Raw genomic sequence first — 17,443 nt, forward strand, 5'->3', positions numbered from 1 at the left:
CTGTCGTTCCACCTACCAGCCTAACGTACAACTCCCCATCCTCCCCCCTTGCCAACCTGCCAACCATACCAAAGCCTCGTTTCCCGACTTCCAACAACGTTCGCTTCGTCCTGCTCACCAAGACTCATAATTGTCCCCGTCCGAGCTGGCATATCGCGGAAGCAAACGGGGGACACGAAAGTGGTTATGCGCATTCCTATCCACCGTGCAGGATCAACGGAGGCGGGAGGGCGAGCACGAGGGTCATCGGTAGCGATGGCCTCAACACGGATGCCACTCTGATCAAGAGCTGTTTCGATTTAGTTTACTAGTTGTCGGTATAGCTATAGATGGACCTTTCTAGTTTGACAAGGAACGCCGCAGCGATACTTGTTCTCGGTACCAACGATCATGGTTCTCCTAACTCTCGCTTTGTAACCATAATGTGTCTCGTATTTGCTAGGAAACGATCGTCTCGTCAAACTATGCGAAAGACGGGATAGAACATCTCTTTACTGGGATACAGTGAGATATGGAATGGACAGTGAGAGACCGTGGTGGAACAAGCATTAGCAACTTTAGTTCCTTTGGCAGCGTTAGCAACATCGACGTGGTCGATGGTCGTGCAGGTTTTAAGAAGATTCTATAAGCTTGTGGCGTCATGTGTCGTCGGTTTGGTGAGAGCTATCGTTGGAGATGGAACAGCTGGATCAAGAAATGCTCCGTCTGTGCTATCAGTTGATATTCCCGGCTTCCTGTTAGGGACACAGTTTGCTACGAAAACGATGATGTTTCCAAGTGTCGAGGATAGAACAATTCTCCTCGAGGGATACTCCTTTGGTACCATCGGATGTCTCTTTTTGCTTCGAAGAGAATTCTCAAATTTTTGGATGCAACGTGTCTCAGATCCGATGAAGAGAAACGATCTTTGGGGATATCGTAGATGGATCGATGATCCTGTCTAATGTCACTGCGATTGTGCAAGATTAAAGATGTACGTTTAATTATACTGTATCGTAACATAGTACACTCCTTGGACATTTCTTCGACATTTCGAAGAATCCGATCGATCGTTCATCGATGAAAAAAAGTCTCATTTGCCGAATATGAAAATCTTCTTCGAGACATCGCGATATATCGGGAGACACTTAGAGGACAATTTTACTCAGAAGATCGCGATCCAATGGACTCGAATACCCATCGCTAGTAATGAGGGGATAAGGTCGATGGTCCCCTAACGGTTGAATACTTGAATATTGATTAAGCATGCACATCGCGATTACTGGAAGCAGGTAAAAGCAGCGGTCTGCGTGTCTCTGGATATTTATAACGAATGCCTCTGTCTGTCTCTCTTCGACTTCCTGCGAGCCAGAAAAACTTCGACTTCGAAGATGTGCAAAACGAATTTCACCGGCGATCGACTTTCGAAGATTAACTTTCGACTCATTGTTCCGTCGCGGTTTGGCCCACTTCCACGCAGCTCCTGTATTTCTATTTCAAACAGGGAATTTAATATCCTTTGTTACGTTTCTAGACCTCGCATAGCTGACGCACTCTCCATTAGCCGCAACTCTGATCGAGAAACTTGAGAAGACCTGGCCTTCCCCTACTTGCCTACTTGTAACTGAGAATTGGTACTCGGGACTCGTAGTTTGGCCTAATCTGCAACCATTAAACGCTACAACAGTAGGAGACTGGCTGTAGTCTCGAGGACTAATCCAGAGACTGAAATAAGTTACCGTAATTGTTGTGTCTTGTTGGTGTCCTTCGCATTCCTCTTTTTTTATCAGAAGACTTCTCGATAGGTTTAACGAATTAATTTAACATATTCGTCAAGCATATTACTGACGCATACGTTGCATCACTCGAATTAATGTCTTCGTCGGTATAGCACGGTGGGATTCTTGTCTTTTTGCTTGTTAACGAAGAAACATTGGACAAATTTAACACGTCGTAATACTATAAAAATGGCCAGCTTGATCTTATTGACCTATCCGATGTGGAACCGTTAATACCAATTATCGACTCGGTAATACGTTATGCTGATAAAAAATTCGCGATCCGAGGTTCCAGCATCACGTGACCGACTTCCGTGGCCGTTGGCCATAATCATCCGCCTCTCGACGGTGAAAAAAGCGCGGTAAAACAGAACGGAAGAGCAAAAGCCCTCGAGTTTTGAATATTCAGTAGGTACATCCTGGTCGGTTTCCACCTGACCCTCTTTTCACGGCGAAAATCGTCACGTTCTGGCTCGTCTTCGACGCCCTTCCGTCTCTAAGCCTTTGACGAGCCGGTGACGGTGTTACTTATAATTAATTGATGGTCGCCGAGCGGAAACAAAGACGTTGAGAATGATCAGGCTGACGTAAGATCGGAATTTCGGAGTCATCGATCCGATATGTCGGTAAAACAGACCCAAGGTCCGCGATAATCACGCGACTCGTCGGTAAAAGCAGAGATCGATCGGTAACGAAATCTTCGAGGGTAAGTTATAAGGTCGGTAAGAATATAAAAAGTAGATTTCTACATTTTGTCGCAGCTGGCAAGTGGATATCTCTTCGATGGAATTCTCATCGTTTTCTAAATCGAAGTAACAGTCGATTGATACAAGTTGGAAATCTCTATTTATAAAATAACAAAGAAGCAAAAGAAGCTAGATTATCATCGTTATTAGTTGCTAGAAAATAAAGAACGACTCACCAGGATAGTTGCAGTCGTGTTCATCGCTTCCGTCGTCGCAATCCTGGACGAAGTTGCATCGCTGCGAGTCCAAGATACACCTAGACACGTCGCAGGCGAATTCTCCGGGGCTGCAACCTGTAATATCGATCGATTTCTTACTTCTTACGAACGTACGAACTGTGGATTCTTTTTGCGCGCAAAGGGACAACGAAAATTATCAAGATAAGGAACATTCGATATTTGTGTAGGTACAGTTAATCTATGCAAAAGTACTGCCGTTATGAGTAAGCATCTACGTAATCGGGAGACAACATCTGTACCTGGATGGGGACAACCATCTTCATCATCACCATCGTCACAATCTTTCACGCCGTCACATTGCTGTACAGAGCAGATAGAACGACTTCCATCTCTACAACGAATTGTGTCGTCGGCGCGACATTTGCTAGATATCGAATCAACTCTGTTTATATCTCCATCGTCTTCTTTTGGTACAGCTCCCAAAATTTCGTTATGATCGGTTCTTGCGAAATCCCTGCTCGGCTCTGTCGTTGATCGTTTCGATGATTGAGAAGTGAATATAAATTATGAACATGAAGAGAGAAAAAAAAATATACGTATGTGAAAATAAGTAAATAATTAAAAATAAAAATCTTTCTAATAAAAAAAAAGGGGGGCGGGGAATTAGTTGAACGAGCAAACGAACGAATGCATCTGACATGGAACGATTTCACCAGTAGCAAAGAGCGATCTATGCCAAAAGTCCAACATGGTACTTATATTTTAGTGTATTTACAGCTACTGTGTTGACGATTACGACTGCTACTTACGCGTTGTACTCTCGGAGCAGCCCTCTTCGTCAGAACTATCCTTACAGTCGGCAATTCCATCGCATCGCCGCTCCAATGGAACGCATGTACCGTCTCTACACGTTAGCTCAGCTGACTGATCGCATTCCAGCTCTTCAAACCCTACTGTGGTTAGATGCGTATTTCGTGTGTTTGTGTGTAGGCGTGTTTGCAATCATCAGGTGGACAACAGAATGCAACAAAAAAGGTAGAAGAACGAAAAAGTGAAACGGAGCTCTAATACAAAAAAGATTCTACTTATAATATAAAAGTACAACTAGTATGACACAATAACAGCATGCGGCGTAAGTGTGAAAATTGAATGGATCGATTCTTCCAGGCAAAGATCAACGCTAGGACGTTCCTTCTATCTCGAGATTTTTTTCTTCTATGGTCATCGACCTGGATGGTCTTCGAAGAGGAATCGATCATTCCACGCGTCAGCGTGTAGCGAAACCAAGTTACCTTGGAATATTCTGAAGGTAAATCCATCCGGACGCACTTGGACGTTGCCCAACGAGTGCATCTGCAGCTGTTTCTCGATGATGTACTGCATCTCCGTCTCATCAGCTAACGTCGAGCCGATGTCTAGAGTAACTTGCGACGTAAAGCTGTCAGAAGTTGGCCTGAACATCGAACAGGAATTATTATCGTACCTCGGATACCTATTGGCTGAGTCACTTTGACTCAGCTTCTTGGGCTACCTGTCTATTTCAGAAAAACATCTCTAATGTCTTTAACGCTAGAACTACCACACCAGCCAAAGTCACCGGTTTTACAATTTCATTTTAAAATTCCTACTTCGTGTTATATTTTTCTCCGCAATGACGTAATGACTTTCGCAACGATAACTGAAAGAATAATATAACGAATTTTATTTTGGTTTTTACGTATTCAATAGCAGTGAAAATGACTGGCACTTGTCAAAGTGTACAGGAGTCCTGTAATCCGTTTATCGAACCCGCAATTAACCAGTTTCCTCGTTTGCTACAACTTGCCACGCGTTTTTCAAATTTTTATCGCGTATCATTCGATACGAGGATGTCAGTTATCAGGAAAATTCCGGATCGATCGCTGGATCGCTGGATGCTAACGCTGGAAATACCACAGCAGTGAAAATGACTGGTTCTACGATTTTATAAATGTGTCAACCCTCGTTTAGGGATCCCAGATGGATTAATAATAGCAAAAATGTACTACGTAACATGGAATTGCTCCCGTAAAAAGATAATAAATCAATAAATATACAAATATTCTACTATTACGTATTTTTTGAAGACCAGTCATTTTCACTGGTTTTCGTAGAAATAGCTTCGTGTCGACTATCGGTAGTTCTAGCGTTAAAAACACACGGAAATCAGTTACTACGTATTCCCGATGATATTACTCGTCACAATGTGATTGTCTTTTTAACCATTGCGGAACAATTCAACAACCTGTCACATTTCATTTATCCTTCATAGAATTTATCCTAAAACTTCAATCTCGCTTCGAATTTACCGAACTTTTCATTTAATTTTCCATTTAATTCGAAGTTATAGGACATATTTCTTTATCATATTTCATCGTACGTTGCGACCTTCATACCGCGTAACAATCGTTCGAATCCGATTAGAAGCTAAAAGCATTTTTCTTAACAGTAAACGACGATAATACGCACGCGTTGCTACCGATAAGAACGTAAAGAACGTCGGAGACTAAGGAAATCTGTTTCTCGTAGAACAGAAGGATAGAAATAAATCGCACACCGAGTGACATTACACTCACGATATTTTAACAACGTTGACGTGGTGATTTTCGTTGGGAATGTCACGGTTCAGCAACTCCTCGAGCGGCTGCGTCAGATTGCCACTGAGTTCCTTGTACTCTCTGCTGCTTCTGTCCGCGTATTCCCTCCTGTACGGTTCTCCAACGGTCAAGGTTATTCTGTAGAACCCTGAAAAAGCCACATTGAAATTAGCAACAAGTGCAGGAAACTCCGGCTACCAAATCAATGAACCATAACAAACTGTTTGCCTACTTCTTTCTCTTCTGGAACCGTAATTAACTTTCGTATCAAACTCGGTGGCGCTGCCTTCAACTTCTCCAGATCCGGCTAGGTCTTCGTCGTCGGTGTTGCCAAAATTGGCTGGCTCCCTTCGACCCTCGGCCGCGTTCCCAACCTCGTTGTTCTGTCAACAACAACGACGATCAGAGCCACTATCGAACCAAAGATTTACGTATTTACTTGAACGTCGTAAGTTCTTGGATACCAACCTCGTCATCTTCGTCGTATTCTTCCGCGCTATCTCGGGTTATCCTTTCCAAATTCGAGCTTTGCGGCTCTTTGTCCTCGTCCGATTGAACTGGAGGAGCGTTGTTCAGCTCGTTGTCCGCGTTGTCGTCTTCGGATTCTGCAAAACGTTAGACAGTACAATTTCTGTAATACACGATAGAGCAGAATGTTTGGCGCAGTTGGAGGATCTGCATTTCTGCCAATTAGCCAACCCTTGCAGCTAACGACGATGTTTAAACGTGTTTACTATGGGAAAAAGAAGGATACATTACCTGGAGCTTCGGTAGTGGTAGTTGTCGATTCGGATGGGCCAAAAAAATCCCACAGCCCTCTCTTTATCCTATGAAACAAGGAGTCTTGTTGGCGTGACTCTATCAGCGGAGCCTCGCCGATGGACTGTTTGCCATCCTGGTCGAACACCAGATCGTCGTTCTGCAAACGAAAGAATCCATACGTAATCCAACTTTCTCAAACTCCGACAATCACATTTCAAGCGTCTTTGGAAACGCTTCCAGTGACTTTTCTATAGAAACAACGCTAGGTAAATAGAACACCAGGCGGCGCATGGGCTTTGCACTCTAAGCTAGTTGTATACTCGAAGGTCTACCTCTTAGGGAATCTCGGAAGATCATAAAAAATTCTTCCAACGAGGCTGTCGAATTAACAAATTCACATTACGCTAGAACTCCGTTTACGCAGCAAGGAAACTTTGCCCAGTGCTCGATTACATCGATGACACTTGTGCGAACGCGAACGCCTGTTACATGAACAGGAAAGTTTGCAAAGTTTCTAAGTTTGAAAAATTGTATTTAATATTAAGCTAATTGATCGCTAATATTGACCAATTAATTGCGTTTGACGAGTATACACGTCGTCGTTCGTATTTAATCAGGCACTCGGTGACCTAACCCGATTTCTACAACTAAATTCCGCGTGTTACGATCGTTCGCGGAGAGACGCTGTCGCTAGGAAAGCGCGTCAGCGAGAGGCGAAAATTCTCGCTACGATTCGGTTAATCGACGTCGCGAAACAGTCGTTCCCCTGTTTCGGTTGAGATAACAGAGGTGGTACGATGAATGTAACACTGTATAGTAAGTTATAAATCACCGTTTATTCCAACAACTTGTAAAGAAGATAGTTACGCTGGTGCGTATGTATAAGATGAGCGAGTGACTGATCCACGGGTGTAAACCCGGTCGAAGGATGTTGACCGTTCGAAGGATGGAAAATCGGTTGTCTTCGGAGACGATGCTGTGGCGGAGGAAAGCTAAGGATGGGTGTGTCTAGCGCACGGGACCATCGGATTTGTTGCTGACGATTTTGGCTAAGAGAGCGAGGGAAATAGGCTTCGTTGTTAATTGGTTAAACGAAGGTTGGTGGACTAGGAAGGGTCTTAGCCGCCCTCGAGAGGAAGTGGTTAGTAGGAAGAAAATTGCATCGTACGTTAGGAAAACTAACTTTCCCTTGTCAAGCCGTAGTAGACAATGGTCTTTAGAAACGATTCGGAAAACGGATGTTTGTTGGGTCTGAAGGACCTTAGCTAGCAAATTACTGGGATTTATGACGGGTCCTTAAGAATATCGAGGGTACGCAGCGAGGATGAGCGGACATCTAGTTCCCGTCTGGCCCGCGGTGTGTGGCCTGGTCTAGGTAGAGTGTACACCGCAGTTAACTGGTTGATAAAGCGAATTCTGAACGAAGAGATCCGTTTGCTACGAGACGACGTGGCGGATCTCAATGTTGCAAAGATTCAACAACTGTACGCTATTGTATACATCTAATATACATGCGGTTGGCTGGTTGAAAGGGAAGAAGCGTTACAAACGAGGAAACCGCAGCAGCCAATGTACATAACGAGTGAGATTCGTCGAGTGTGCTCGAGTATCGCGCAGTGAACTCACGTGCGACTCATAAAGAACCAATTCTCACCTAAACACGCGATATAAATTCAGGATCAGCCGCCCATTCCACCGGCCGTGATTCGCTGGCCAGGGTTCGACGTCGCGGGTCAACGACGTCTCCTCCCTGTTCGACGAACAACACGCGCACGTATACACACAGAAAGGAAGAAGAGAAAGAGAGCGACAGAGAGTCCAAGCAGCGAGCATCGCCTGGCCGAGATAAAGTATCGTTACGCGAGAAAACGACTGACGAAGCTTATGCAACCGGTGTACCCCTGTCGATATTATGCTACGACGCAAATAACAAACCAGACGTTTGCTCGCCGATCTATACGTGACGAGTGGAGCGTTTGCTCCGACGAATACAGGATTCCCCTCTATCGAGTAGTTATGGAACATTCGTCGCGTTTTTCACCACCTAGTTTTCAGCGATCCTCCGCTCCCTTTCCCGGAGATCCACGGATCCAAGAAACTTGAGATGGAAAATTACGACGAATCAGACCATTCTTGGACGTATAGGACAGGAATTTGGGGATTTTGTTCACAACCAATTGCGGAATAAAAGGTTACAATTGCTTGGATAATGTTAGTTTACATTTTGGCTGTGTCTTGTGCAACCAGAACAGGTACAGTCTTTTCCATTTTCTTCATAAGTAATTGCAAAATAAAAAAAGGCTACAATTGTTTGGATGATGTTAGTTTACCTTTTGGCTGTGCCTTATGGAAACAAAATAGGCTCAGTCTTTTCAATTTTCTTCATAACTAAATAGTTGCTAAATGGAAGGCTACAATTGTTTGGATGATGTTAGTGTACCTTTTGACTGTGCCTTATGCAACCAGAACAGGCTCAGTCTTTTCAATTTTCTTCAGAACTAGAAGGCAAAATGGAAGGATAAAATTGCTTGGATGATGTTAGTTTACCTTTTGGTTGTATCTTATGCAACCAGAACAGGCACAGTCTTTTCAATTTTCTTCATAAGTAATTGCAGAATGAAAAAAGGCTACAATTGTTTGGATGATGTTAGTGTACCTTTTTGCTGTGTCTTATGAAACCAGAACAGGCCCAGTCTGTTCAAGTTTCTTCAAAACTAGTTGCAAAATGGAAGGATAAAATTGCTTGGATGATATTAGTTTACCTTTTGGTTGTATCTTATGCAATCAGAACAGGTACAGTCTTTTCAATTTTCTTCATAAGTAATTGCAGAATGAAAAAAGGCTACAATTGTTTGAATGATGTTAGTTTACCTTTTGGCTGTGCCTTATGGAAACAAAATAGGCTCAGTCTTTTCAATTTTTTCATAACTAAATAGTTGCTAAATGGAAGGCTACAATTGTTTGGATGATGTTAGTGTACCTTTTTGCTGTGTCTTATGAAATCAGAACAGGCCCAGTCTGTTCAATTTTCTTCAGAAATAGAAGGCAAAATGGAAGGATAAAATTGCTTGGATGATGTTAGTGTACCTTCTGGCTGTGCCTTATGGAACAGTTTAGGAATTTTGTTCACAGGTAATTGCAAAACTGAAATTGATATATAATTAACATATATAATAATATATCGCATATAACGACATGTACAATAATTAAGAAATGGCTAAAGGCTAAAATTATTTCAATGACATTAATGTACCTGTTAACTCTGCATTACAATCTCTCTTTTTTTGTTAATTAACAAAATTTAAGGAAATTAAATGAACACGACGAAATGTTATAAAATGGCCAAGTTAAGATAAGTTAGACAAAACAATTCATTCGCAATTTCTTTTTCAATCAAATTACGTTATTAGATTCTATTTTTTGATGGTTACGAGGAGAAATTCTAAGGATTTCATTCCTCTTCCATCCAGTTCCCGCTAATTTTAATAATTAATTCTTCTCCCATCTAGTTCCTACGATCTTACGGAGTTTAAAGAAACTGAATATTTATAACGCTATTCTAAACTATAGTACTCTTTCTAAATCATGAAAAATACTTTCTCCCTTTCCGATTCGCATAATTACTTTTTATGCTCCGTACCATGGCGCTACGATATGTACATTATTTATTTCCTGTCTACTCGTTAATTAAACTCACCGTATCATTATGACGCGAAAATGCGTTTTTTTTTTTCGTGGCGGCGGAATCAGTGGCAAATGGCATGATCCAACAGAAGCCGACCATCTGGCGGATCTTGCTAATCGCGACTAATACCTCAGAGTGTCGCGTTTCGTTGCGAACGCAGCTATGAGATGCGCTTGGTCACGTGACCGGAAGCGTCCATATAACTTCCTGTCTGTACGCTGCTAAATTCGTTTCGAATTTCTTTTAACCAGCACGGTATAATCGTATCACCATAATATTATAACGATAACTAAAATCGTTTAATAACATGCAATTATTTATTTGTTTTGTAAAATGGTGAACAATCATTAATAATCTGAAAGAAATCGCACGAAGTTAGAAGTCGAAGGACTCGACTTCCGCGTGCACACGTTGCGCGTGTGAGTGGGGGTCGACGTAACGTTGCGTAACTGGAAACAGAGAGCTCACGGAGGATAATGACACGAGCCGACGCTCGTTAATCCTCCAGCTAAAATTAGTTGCGACGTATTCTTTGCTTGCAACCGATATGCGTGAACGTACGATGATAACGAAACTTGAACACAAGCAAACACATTCCGACGCTACGTAAACGACGCGAATAATTCATTTCCTACTCTAACACCTTGTGCATTCTAATTCTGATACAGGCTATTCCGAATACTCGAACATAATCTATTTCTCTTTTAATAACTCCAATAAATATGGACAATTTTGGAAATATAACATCGACGTTAATATTTGGCTTGCGATAAGAATCTCTTACCGTCTCTCCGGCCGTCAGCACCAAGTCATCGTGCTATGTTTGCAGAATCTAGAAACCAAATCTGCGTCTATAGACGTAGACGGCTGTATCTCTGATCAACCTCGATCGACCAATTCTTAGATCGCTTTTCTTTTCTTCACGTTCCTGCTTTTTCCTATTTTTTTTTTTTTTTCTTTTATATACACAGCAAACGTAATATCTGAGAATCGCAGTTTTCTCCGCGATAAAAGTACAAATTTCGCAGGCAAAATGTTAAAGAAATTTTTCTTGAACCGTCGTACGGGAAGACGAGCGTCCGTTTCGATCCGCGATAACGCGCCACGCTACCTGCAACCCGACCAACACGACCGCTGGACCTGGTTGCTGTATCTCGTTGCAAATCCACTCAGTGACCCCTATCAATGGCGAAACTTCTGCACGAGGGGAGCTGAAAGGCCTACTTCTGGCAGCTGCAGGAACAGCAGCAAGAGGCCGTGTAACTTCTCTCCACCAGCTCGTTCACGGAATTCTCCGTTTCGCTCGAAAAACCCCGAATAAACTAGCGCGTTCCGACGTTTCTCCGCTTAACCCTCAACGTGTCGCGGGATCTCGTCGTTCTCGTTTATTTCGGATGATTTGCTGGCTCGTCGAGCCACACTAATCTCCGATCAAGGTCTGACCTTGAACCACCTTGTCGCAAACATACACACACGTTGTATATTCATATTTTTATGAACGTAATTAAAAAACAAAAAGAACAATCCGTTCGCAAGTATCGACCAACAGCTAAACGTGCGAACGACGAGTACCTGGATCGGGACTTGGAAATTGTACGTTTCAAGCATAAGATTGCCCTTCCTCTTATCTAAAATTCTTATAATAATCGTATCGTTGGAAATGAAAAGGACGAATGCGAATGGAAGAAGAAACGACGAATTCTGAAATCGAAGATTACCAGTCTCCGGTTTGCCGCAAGATCGATCGTAGATATTAAAAAAGAGAAATAAAAAGGAGGTGGACGTGTATGAAGCAAGGGGCGAAAAATCGGAAAAAAAGTAAGTGAGGTCGATTAAAGCTCGTTTCCATGAGCGAAGAGGACAAAGAATTAGAAAGAAGCGAGAGAGGGTGGTATAGGTTAGAGACAAAACTTTGTTATTCCGGGCAAGTTTTACACGGGATTCCCCGGCTAAGTCCACTCTATGATCCTTTCACGACAACTACGTGCTCATACTTCGACAAAACACCGGGCCCCACGCGCTGTCCGAAATCCTTAAAATGCATGGGAAATACGTGTCGGCGCAGCTTAAGTGGCCAACGGGAAATTCGTCCTCGGAACTTCGACTATGGGGACGAAGTTGCGGCAAACATCGAGCCTCTTGGTCTACCGTCGACCCCCTCGCTCAATTTTCTTCCGCTCATACTCCCTTGTCGTTTGATTAGGTGACACGAACCACGTACAAACCCAACTGGTACAGGCTTTGTAACGATCAATCGTTTGACATTTTTATAAACTCTGCTCGCTTCTTCGCGTATTTGCACGTTGCCGACGATTTATCGGAATATAAACTTCAACCTAATCGCCGCACATTTTTTTTTAGAAAATACGTCAAATCGAATGAAATGAGAAAGCTCGACTCACACGTATCCCGTTGCTCCGCGTCTAAAATATCGGAAACTTCGGTTCGCGTTACTCGTCGATAATATACGAAAAGTCGTGGTATTTATTTTATCGAGTGAATTTCTAACGTGAAAATTACGCTCGAAACTAGCCGATATCAAACGTTATCGCTAGATTATGGATATTTGTGCACTTATGGGGGATTTAAGGACGCAAAAATGTACAGAGCGCATGTGATGATAAGAAAATGTAAATAAAATATAAATAGAACGTAATTGAGCAGACAAATAAGATACCTGAAATAGAACAGGTGCGACGAACTTTTATTGGATTGGCAACTAAGTGGTTGCGGATTTTGTCAATACCACCTAATTTTTTTTTATTTTTTTTTTTATTTATTTACATTTTACAATTTGTCCAGTAGGACATTTGGTAAAATATTATAGCTTAGTGATATAGCAATATAGCATGTGGATGGCTACCCCCAGTGGGATACCATCTTCGAATGATACCACCTAATGACAAAATCCGCAACCACTTAGTTGCCAACCCAATATTTAACTTCCATTCTTTTACCCCTTTTGCACGCGCGCTGCGACTGCTTTTTATTTCAATCGTTAAGTATTCTTCAGATGTGAGAGATCACGTTCGACCCGTTTGTCAGCATCTCGCCTATATCAGTTTATTGTATCGACCATTTTAAACAATTCCACGAGAAATAATATGATTCAATTTCCTATTTTTTCTAAAATAAATAATTTCTTCTTTTTTCCTCTGTTATAAAGAACGTAAGATGCGATGTTCGCGAAGCAACATTGTCTGCCAATCGTTTTGAACAGTAAATTCTCGATAAACTCCATGAAGAATTCGGATGTCGTTCCATGCCATGGTCATAGGGACCAGTCCTCTTAAGTAGGGCCATGATTAATGGGTTAATTATATTCGCAATATGAGGATTTGAAATTCTACAAACTACTGTAGGTGTTCGAAATTAATCTTAAAGTTAAGATAAATAATCTGTGGAAGGCACGATGTTTATGTTTGTCCAAGTGATCACCGCTTCTAAGAAAACTCTACATCTGGCCTTTTTACTTTTCTCAAGCACTGAAGACAGCGTGTAGACAAAAGACTGCGACGAAGACAGACCATAAACAGTGGACAGCTTGACGTTGACTTCGGTGTTTTCAGTTATTGGGTAACACGGCTAGCGTGCGGATCTGGACCAGCTCAAATTGTATTCTTACTTGTAATTACGCTTCTATTTAAATATATTTCCTACCTTACAATTTAACCACGAGTTTTCTCTGTTTACACATCGAATAAGCTCAACGATGTTGAAATAATATCAGGTGATATTTATTAAACGAAATTACAGAACAGTGGAGTGATATGGTATAATTGACAAAGTGCGCAGGTAAAGAATTTATGGATTGTCGACAGTTGGCCAGTTACTCTCAGACTGACTGTACGTAGTGACCCATGGTGACCCATGGTGACCACTAGCTGTTGTCGAATATAACGAAGAAAAGTGTGGTATAGATTATTCCGACCAAATGGTTTCTCATGCCACCAAAATTAAAAAAGGAATCAAATGGTACAGAAAGCTTGGCATTCGATTCTTTCTGGGAATTTCTATTATAAACGCTGGTAGAACATACATCTTCTCTCCTCAACATATCATAGGGCTAAGTCCATTGACACATTAATTCCATTAGAAGAGCCCTGCTCTAGCGTACATATCTATCGCATCTTCGTGCGACAAGTTGTTAACTATTTATTTCTCTATGTCAGTGTAACTAAGTGTTGGGAAATACATACTTTATAATACTGTGAATCCCAGTGTTATACCAACTCAATCACCCCTTATTATCTCAACGGAAATCAGGGGATCGATCAATTCGTGGCGTCGATTGTTATAATCGTAACGGGGATTTACGACCCCCGTTGACGTTTCTCCTCGCGATTACGTCTCCCCGCGATTGGTCGAATAAACAAACGCTTTGACGGTTTACAAAATTGCAACGAGAAAAAATATAAATATTAGAATATTTAGACAATTATTAGTTGCAAAATTGTCAGGGTTGTCTGAAAATACAAAAAAAAATCCTTGTCTTCGACGGAGTCAGCGTAATATCGCCGTTCGGAAAAATGATTCCGGAAGAAGCAATAGACGCGCATGCAAACTACGTTACGCGAATAAAAGACGTCGAATGGACCGAACAAAGGCACAAAAGAATTTGAAGAAAACAACGACTTATTGTTCAAATTGTCCCGACCAATCTCAGCTGCGTATAGAATGCTTTAAAGTTTCACATTCTAAATCATTTTTTTAACAAACCATTTTCGTACTTTTATTTTATAACAATTCAACTATTGTTACAATTAATTATTAATTAACAATTTATTATTATGAAATATCTTTTCAAATACCTACGACGATCCTTCGCAAGTAGACGAATAAGTCAACGTGGCAGTCAACGTGTTAAAAGATTTTGAACCCCGCTCTCTATACAGTAGTGAGTATGGCCTGTATAGGTGTCTGTATAAGACTATTTGTGTCTATGTGCGTAATATCGTTGTATTCCAACAGTAGGTATACTAATCGAATCATATTCTAAATCTTCATGCACGATTCAATTTGTTCATTTATCTGTAGCAGATAATTCACCTAAGCGGTCTATCGTGTCAAACTTCGATTCGATTATCGTATAACGATACGAATGATCAACGGATGCAAAGTGATCGAGGGCGAAACGGGAGTGTTCAAATATTTACACGAAAGTGTCCATTACACTCGAAGAGCGATTCTGAGAATGCACCAAGGGAAGATCCCGCTGTACCGTGGCATGTGTCACGTAAAATCACAAGTCGCAACTCGGATGATATAAAAACAAGAAGGTTGAGCCGAAACGCAACTATCAACTTTCTTTTTATTACATTTTATTATGCACTTAATAGTCACAATTGAGTGTACACTGCATTAACGCGTATAAATTTGTTGCTTTACTCTAACAACTTTCAATAAATTAGGCGACTGATCTAAGGCTGGAAGAAACCCGGTAAAGAGATGTTAACTGTTCGAAAGATGAAAAATCAGTAAAGTTTAGTGACGATGTCGTGGCGAAGGAAAGCTAACGATGGGTGGGTCTAAGGACACGAAAAGAGTTGATTTCTTAAGGACAAGTTTTCGTTAGGAGTGTGAGGGAAATAGACTTCGCTGTCAATTGGCAAATTTTCTAGGTTGGTGGGTGAAGAAGGTGCTAACGGAAGATATCGAACGCGAGGAAAACTAATTTTCCCGTATCTTCCCGTAGTAGACAAAAATATAAAGAATACTCGAAATAAAAGACATGATTTGGTCCGAAGGACCTTAGTCATGAAAATGCCAAAATTAATGGTGGGTCCTTAAGAATATCGAGGGTACGCAGCAAGGATGCGTAGACATCTGGTTGCCATTTTGCCCTCGGTGTGCGGCCTGGTTTCTCATGTGGATTGAGATGTGATTGATATTACACACGCGTCGATAGTGTGTTGGCAACTAAGTGATTGCGGATTTTGTCCATATCACCTGATGACAAGATCGGCAATCACTTAGTTGCCATGTGAATCGTGCGAGGACTTTTGACATTTCCACTGACTCAGACCTCTTAACAGTACATATAGGTAGAAAAATCTTTTCACCAGACATTAATAATAGGAAGCTTTGTTCTCTAGAAAATCGTGTCTCTGTAAGGATTACAATATATCACAATTAAATCCGTTTCAAATCTATCGTAGACGTGTTTCGAGCTCCATTGTCCAATAACAATGTGAATGTGACAATTTCAACAGCTTCGTTGCAAAGAAACCTCGAGGACAAAACGAGAAGATAAAAGATAACGAAGCCTTTTCTTCTAACACAAAACGTTCAACCACTGTCGTGTTACATAATGGATCCATCGATGACCTGGATCCATCGATGATCTGGACCCCTGAAAGTGGATGACACCGCTAATAAACGTCATATACTTCATCTTTCCTTGCCATAGTGTCTTTCGATATTCTCACAACGATACGCGAATTATTAATTTTAATCTTTCATTCCTGTCAACCGAGAGTCAACAACTTACCGAAGAACAACGAACGTGAGAAGATCAATTTTTTCGTATTTTCGTATTTTAACGTTGCTCTCGTTGTAACGAACAGAAACGACTCGACTATCATCAGCCAGTCGCGTATGAATCGCCAACTCAGCCACGGTTAGAGCCACTAGATTCGGTGCTCGCGAACGTTTGACAAAACTGTGAGATTCCAAGGTAAAACGTTGGCGAGACGCGGAGGGAAAGAAGGTGGATCAACGAGCCTCGAGAAAGAGAGGAGGAGAACAAGTAAACGAGGTCGTTAAACCTGGTGCAAAAATGAGTCCGACCGATGACTCACACAGTTGGAGAACTGGTCCTGAAAAAAATAAGCAAGCGCGTCTGCATATCGTTAAGCCGGTCCCGTGCAGTTTGCACACACGTGTTGATTGCATAATGCGAGCGAGAACCTCGCCTCGAGCTTGACCAGACTCGCAGAATCGCCTTCGCGAAACCAAACTCTCGTCTTCGCGTGAAAATAGATGGCAAAGTATCGATTCTCTGCCTCCGCTGCTTCTTCTCGTCTTATATAGATGCCACGAGAGATAATTGGCGTTAAACGAGCGATTAGGCGAAACGATCTTAGCTATTTTTATCAGGATACAAAGATCAGAGGACGACACACGTGCGTTCCGTACAAGTTTTGGTTACTGAAGGTGCGTCGTAATTAATTATCTTGGGAATTCGATAGCTTCTCCGCGTGTTTCAAACGTCGGAGTACTCTTTCAAGTAGGATCATTTTGGCTGTTTGCTAAACGAAAGCTGAATTGGATTCTAGAGCCTCTGGATTCTGAATAATTCGACGAAAGATACTCGGCTGCCAAATTTCCCAACGACGAATAATTGAATACTGAACTATTCTTATGCCTAAGGATCCTGTATCTTAAGTTTCTGGACCGTAGATCGTGGAATTCAAAATCCTTCCACTGGAAAATTTTCCAATCGTAATCCCTGGGATCCTTAGATCCTGAATTTTCGCAATCCGAATGATTGGGCCCTAAAATTCGTGGATCTGACATCTTTCAGTCTCTTTGTCTTGGACTCTGAACTCTTGAATCCTGCACAGACGAATCTCTAAATTTTGCTGAAACTTCAAGTTTTGGATGCTGAACACTTGCAGTCCAAATTTTCAATTTCGAATCTTCGACTCTTGAATCGTAGTCTCTTTGGTCTTGATCTATTGACTCCTCATCCCTGAGC

The 17,443-nt window shown here is 41.7% G+C and overlaps 1 protein-coding gene across 20 annotated transcripts in view; it reads right to left on the bottom strand.

The window, feature by feature from the left end:
* LOC126874402 (basement membrane-specific heparan sulfate proteoglycan core protein-like) overlaps positions 1 to 17,443 on the bottom strand; it is a 196,933-nt gene that overhangs the window by 110,120 nt on the left and 69,370 nt on the right. For 18 of the 20 annotated variants that reach the window (XM_050636385.1, XM_050636406.1, XM_050636401.1 and 15 more), the window contains 8 exons: positions 6,057 to 6,216; positions 5,766 to 5,902; positions 5,530 to 5,680; positions 5,277 to 5,445; positions 3,975 to 4,135; positions 3,492 to 3,635; positions 2,982 to 3,206; positions 2,680 to 2,796 (listed from right to left, as the gene is read on the bottom strand). In XM_050636385.1, the coding sequence (XP_050492342.1) occupies positions 2,680 to 2,796; positions 2,982 to 3,206; positions 3,492 to 3,635; positions 3,975 to 4,135; positions 5,277 to 5,445; positions 5,530 to 5,680; positions 5,766 to 5,902; positions 6,057 to 6,216 (1,264 nt within the window). The remainder of the gene's footprint in view (positions 1 to 2,679; positions 2,797 to 2,981; positions 3,207 to 3,491; positions 3,636 to 3,974; positions 4,136 to 5,276; positions 5,446 to 5,529; positions 5,681 to 5,765; positions 5,903 to 6,056; positions 6,217 to 17,443) is intronic. The other 2 variants (XM_050636399.1, XM_050636404.1) reach the window with 2 other exon arrangements.

Source organism: Bombus huntii, chromosome 16, assembly GCF_024542735.1.
Source record: "Bombus huntii isolate Logan2020A chromosome 16, iyBomHunt1.1, whole genome shotgun sequence".
In the NCBI taxonomy this organism is placed as follows: domain Eukaryota; kingdom Metazoa; phylum Arthropoda; class Insecta; order Hymenoptera; family Apidae; genus Bombus; species Bombus huntii.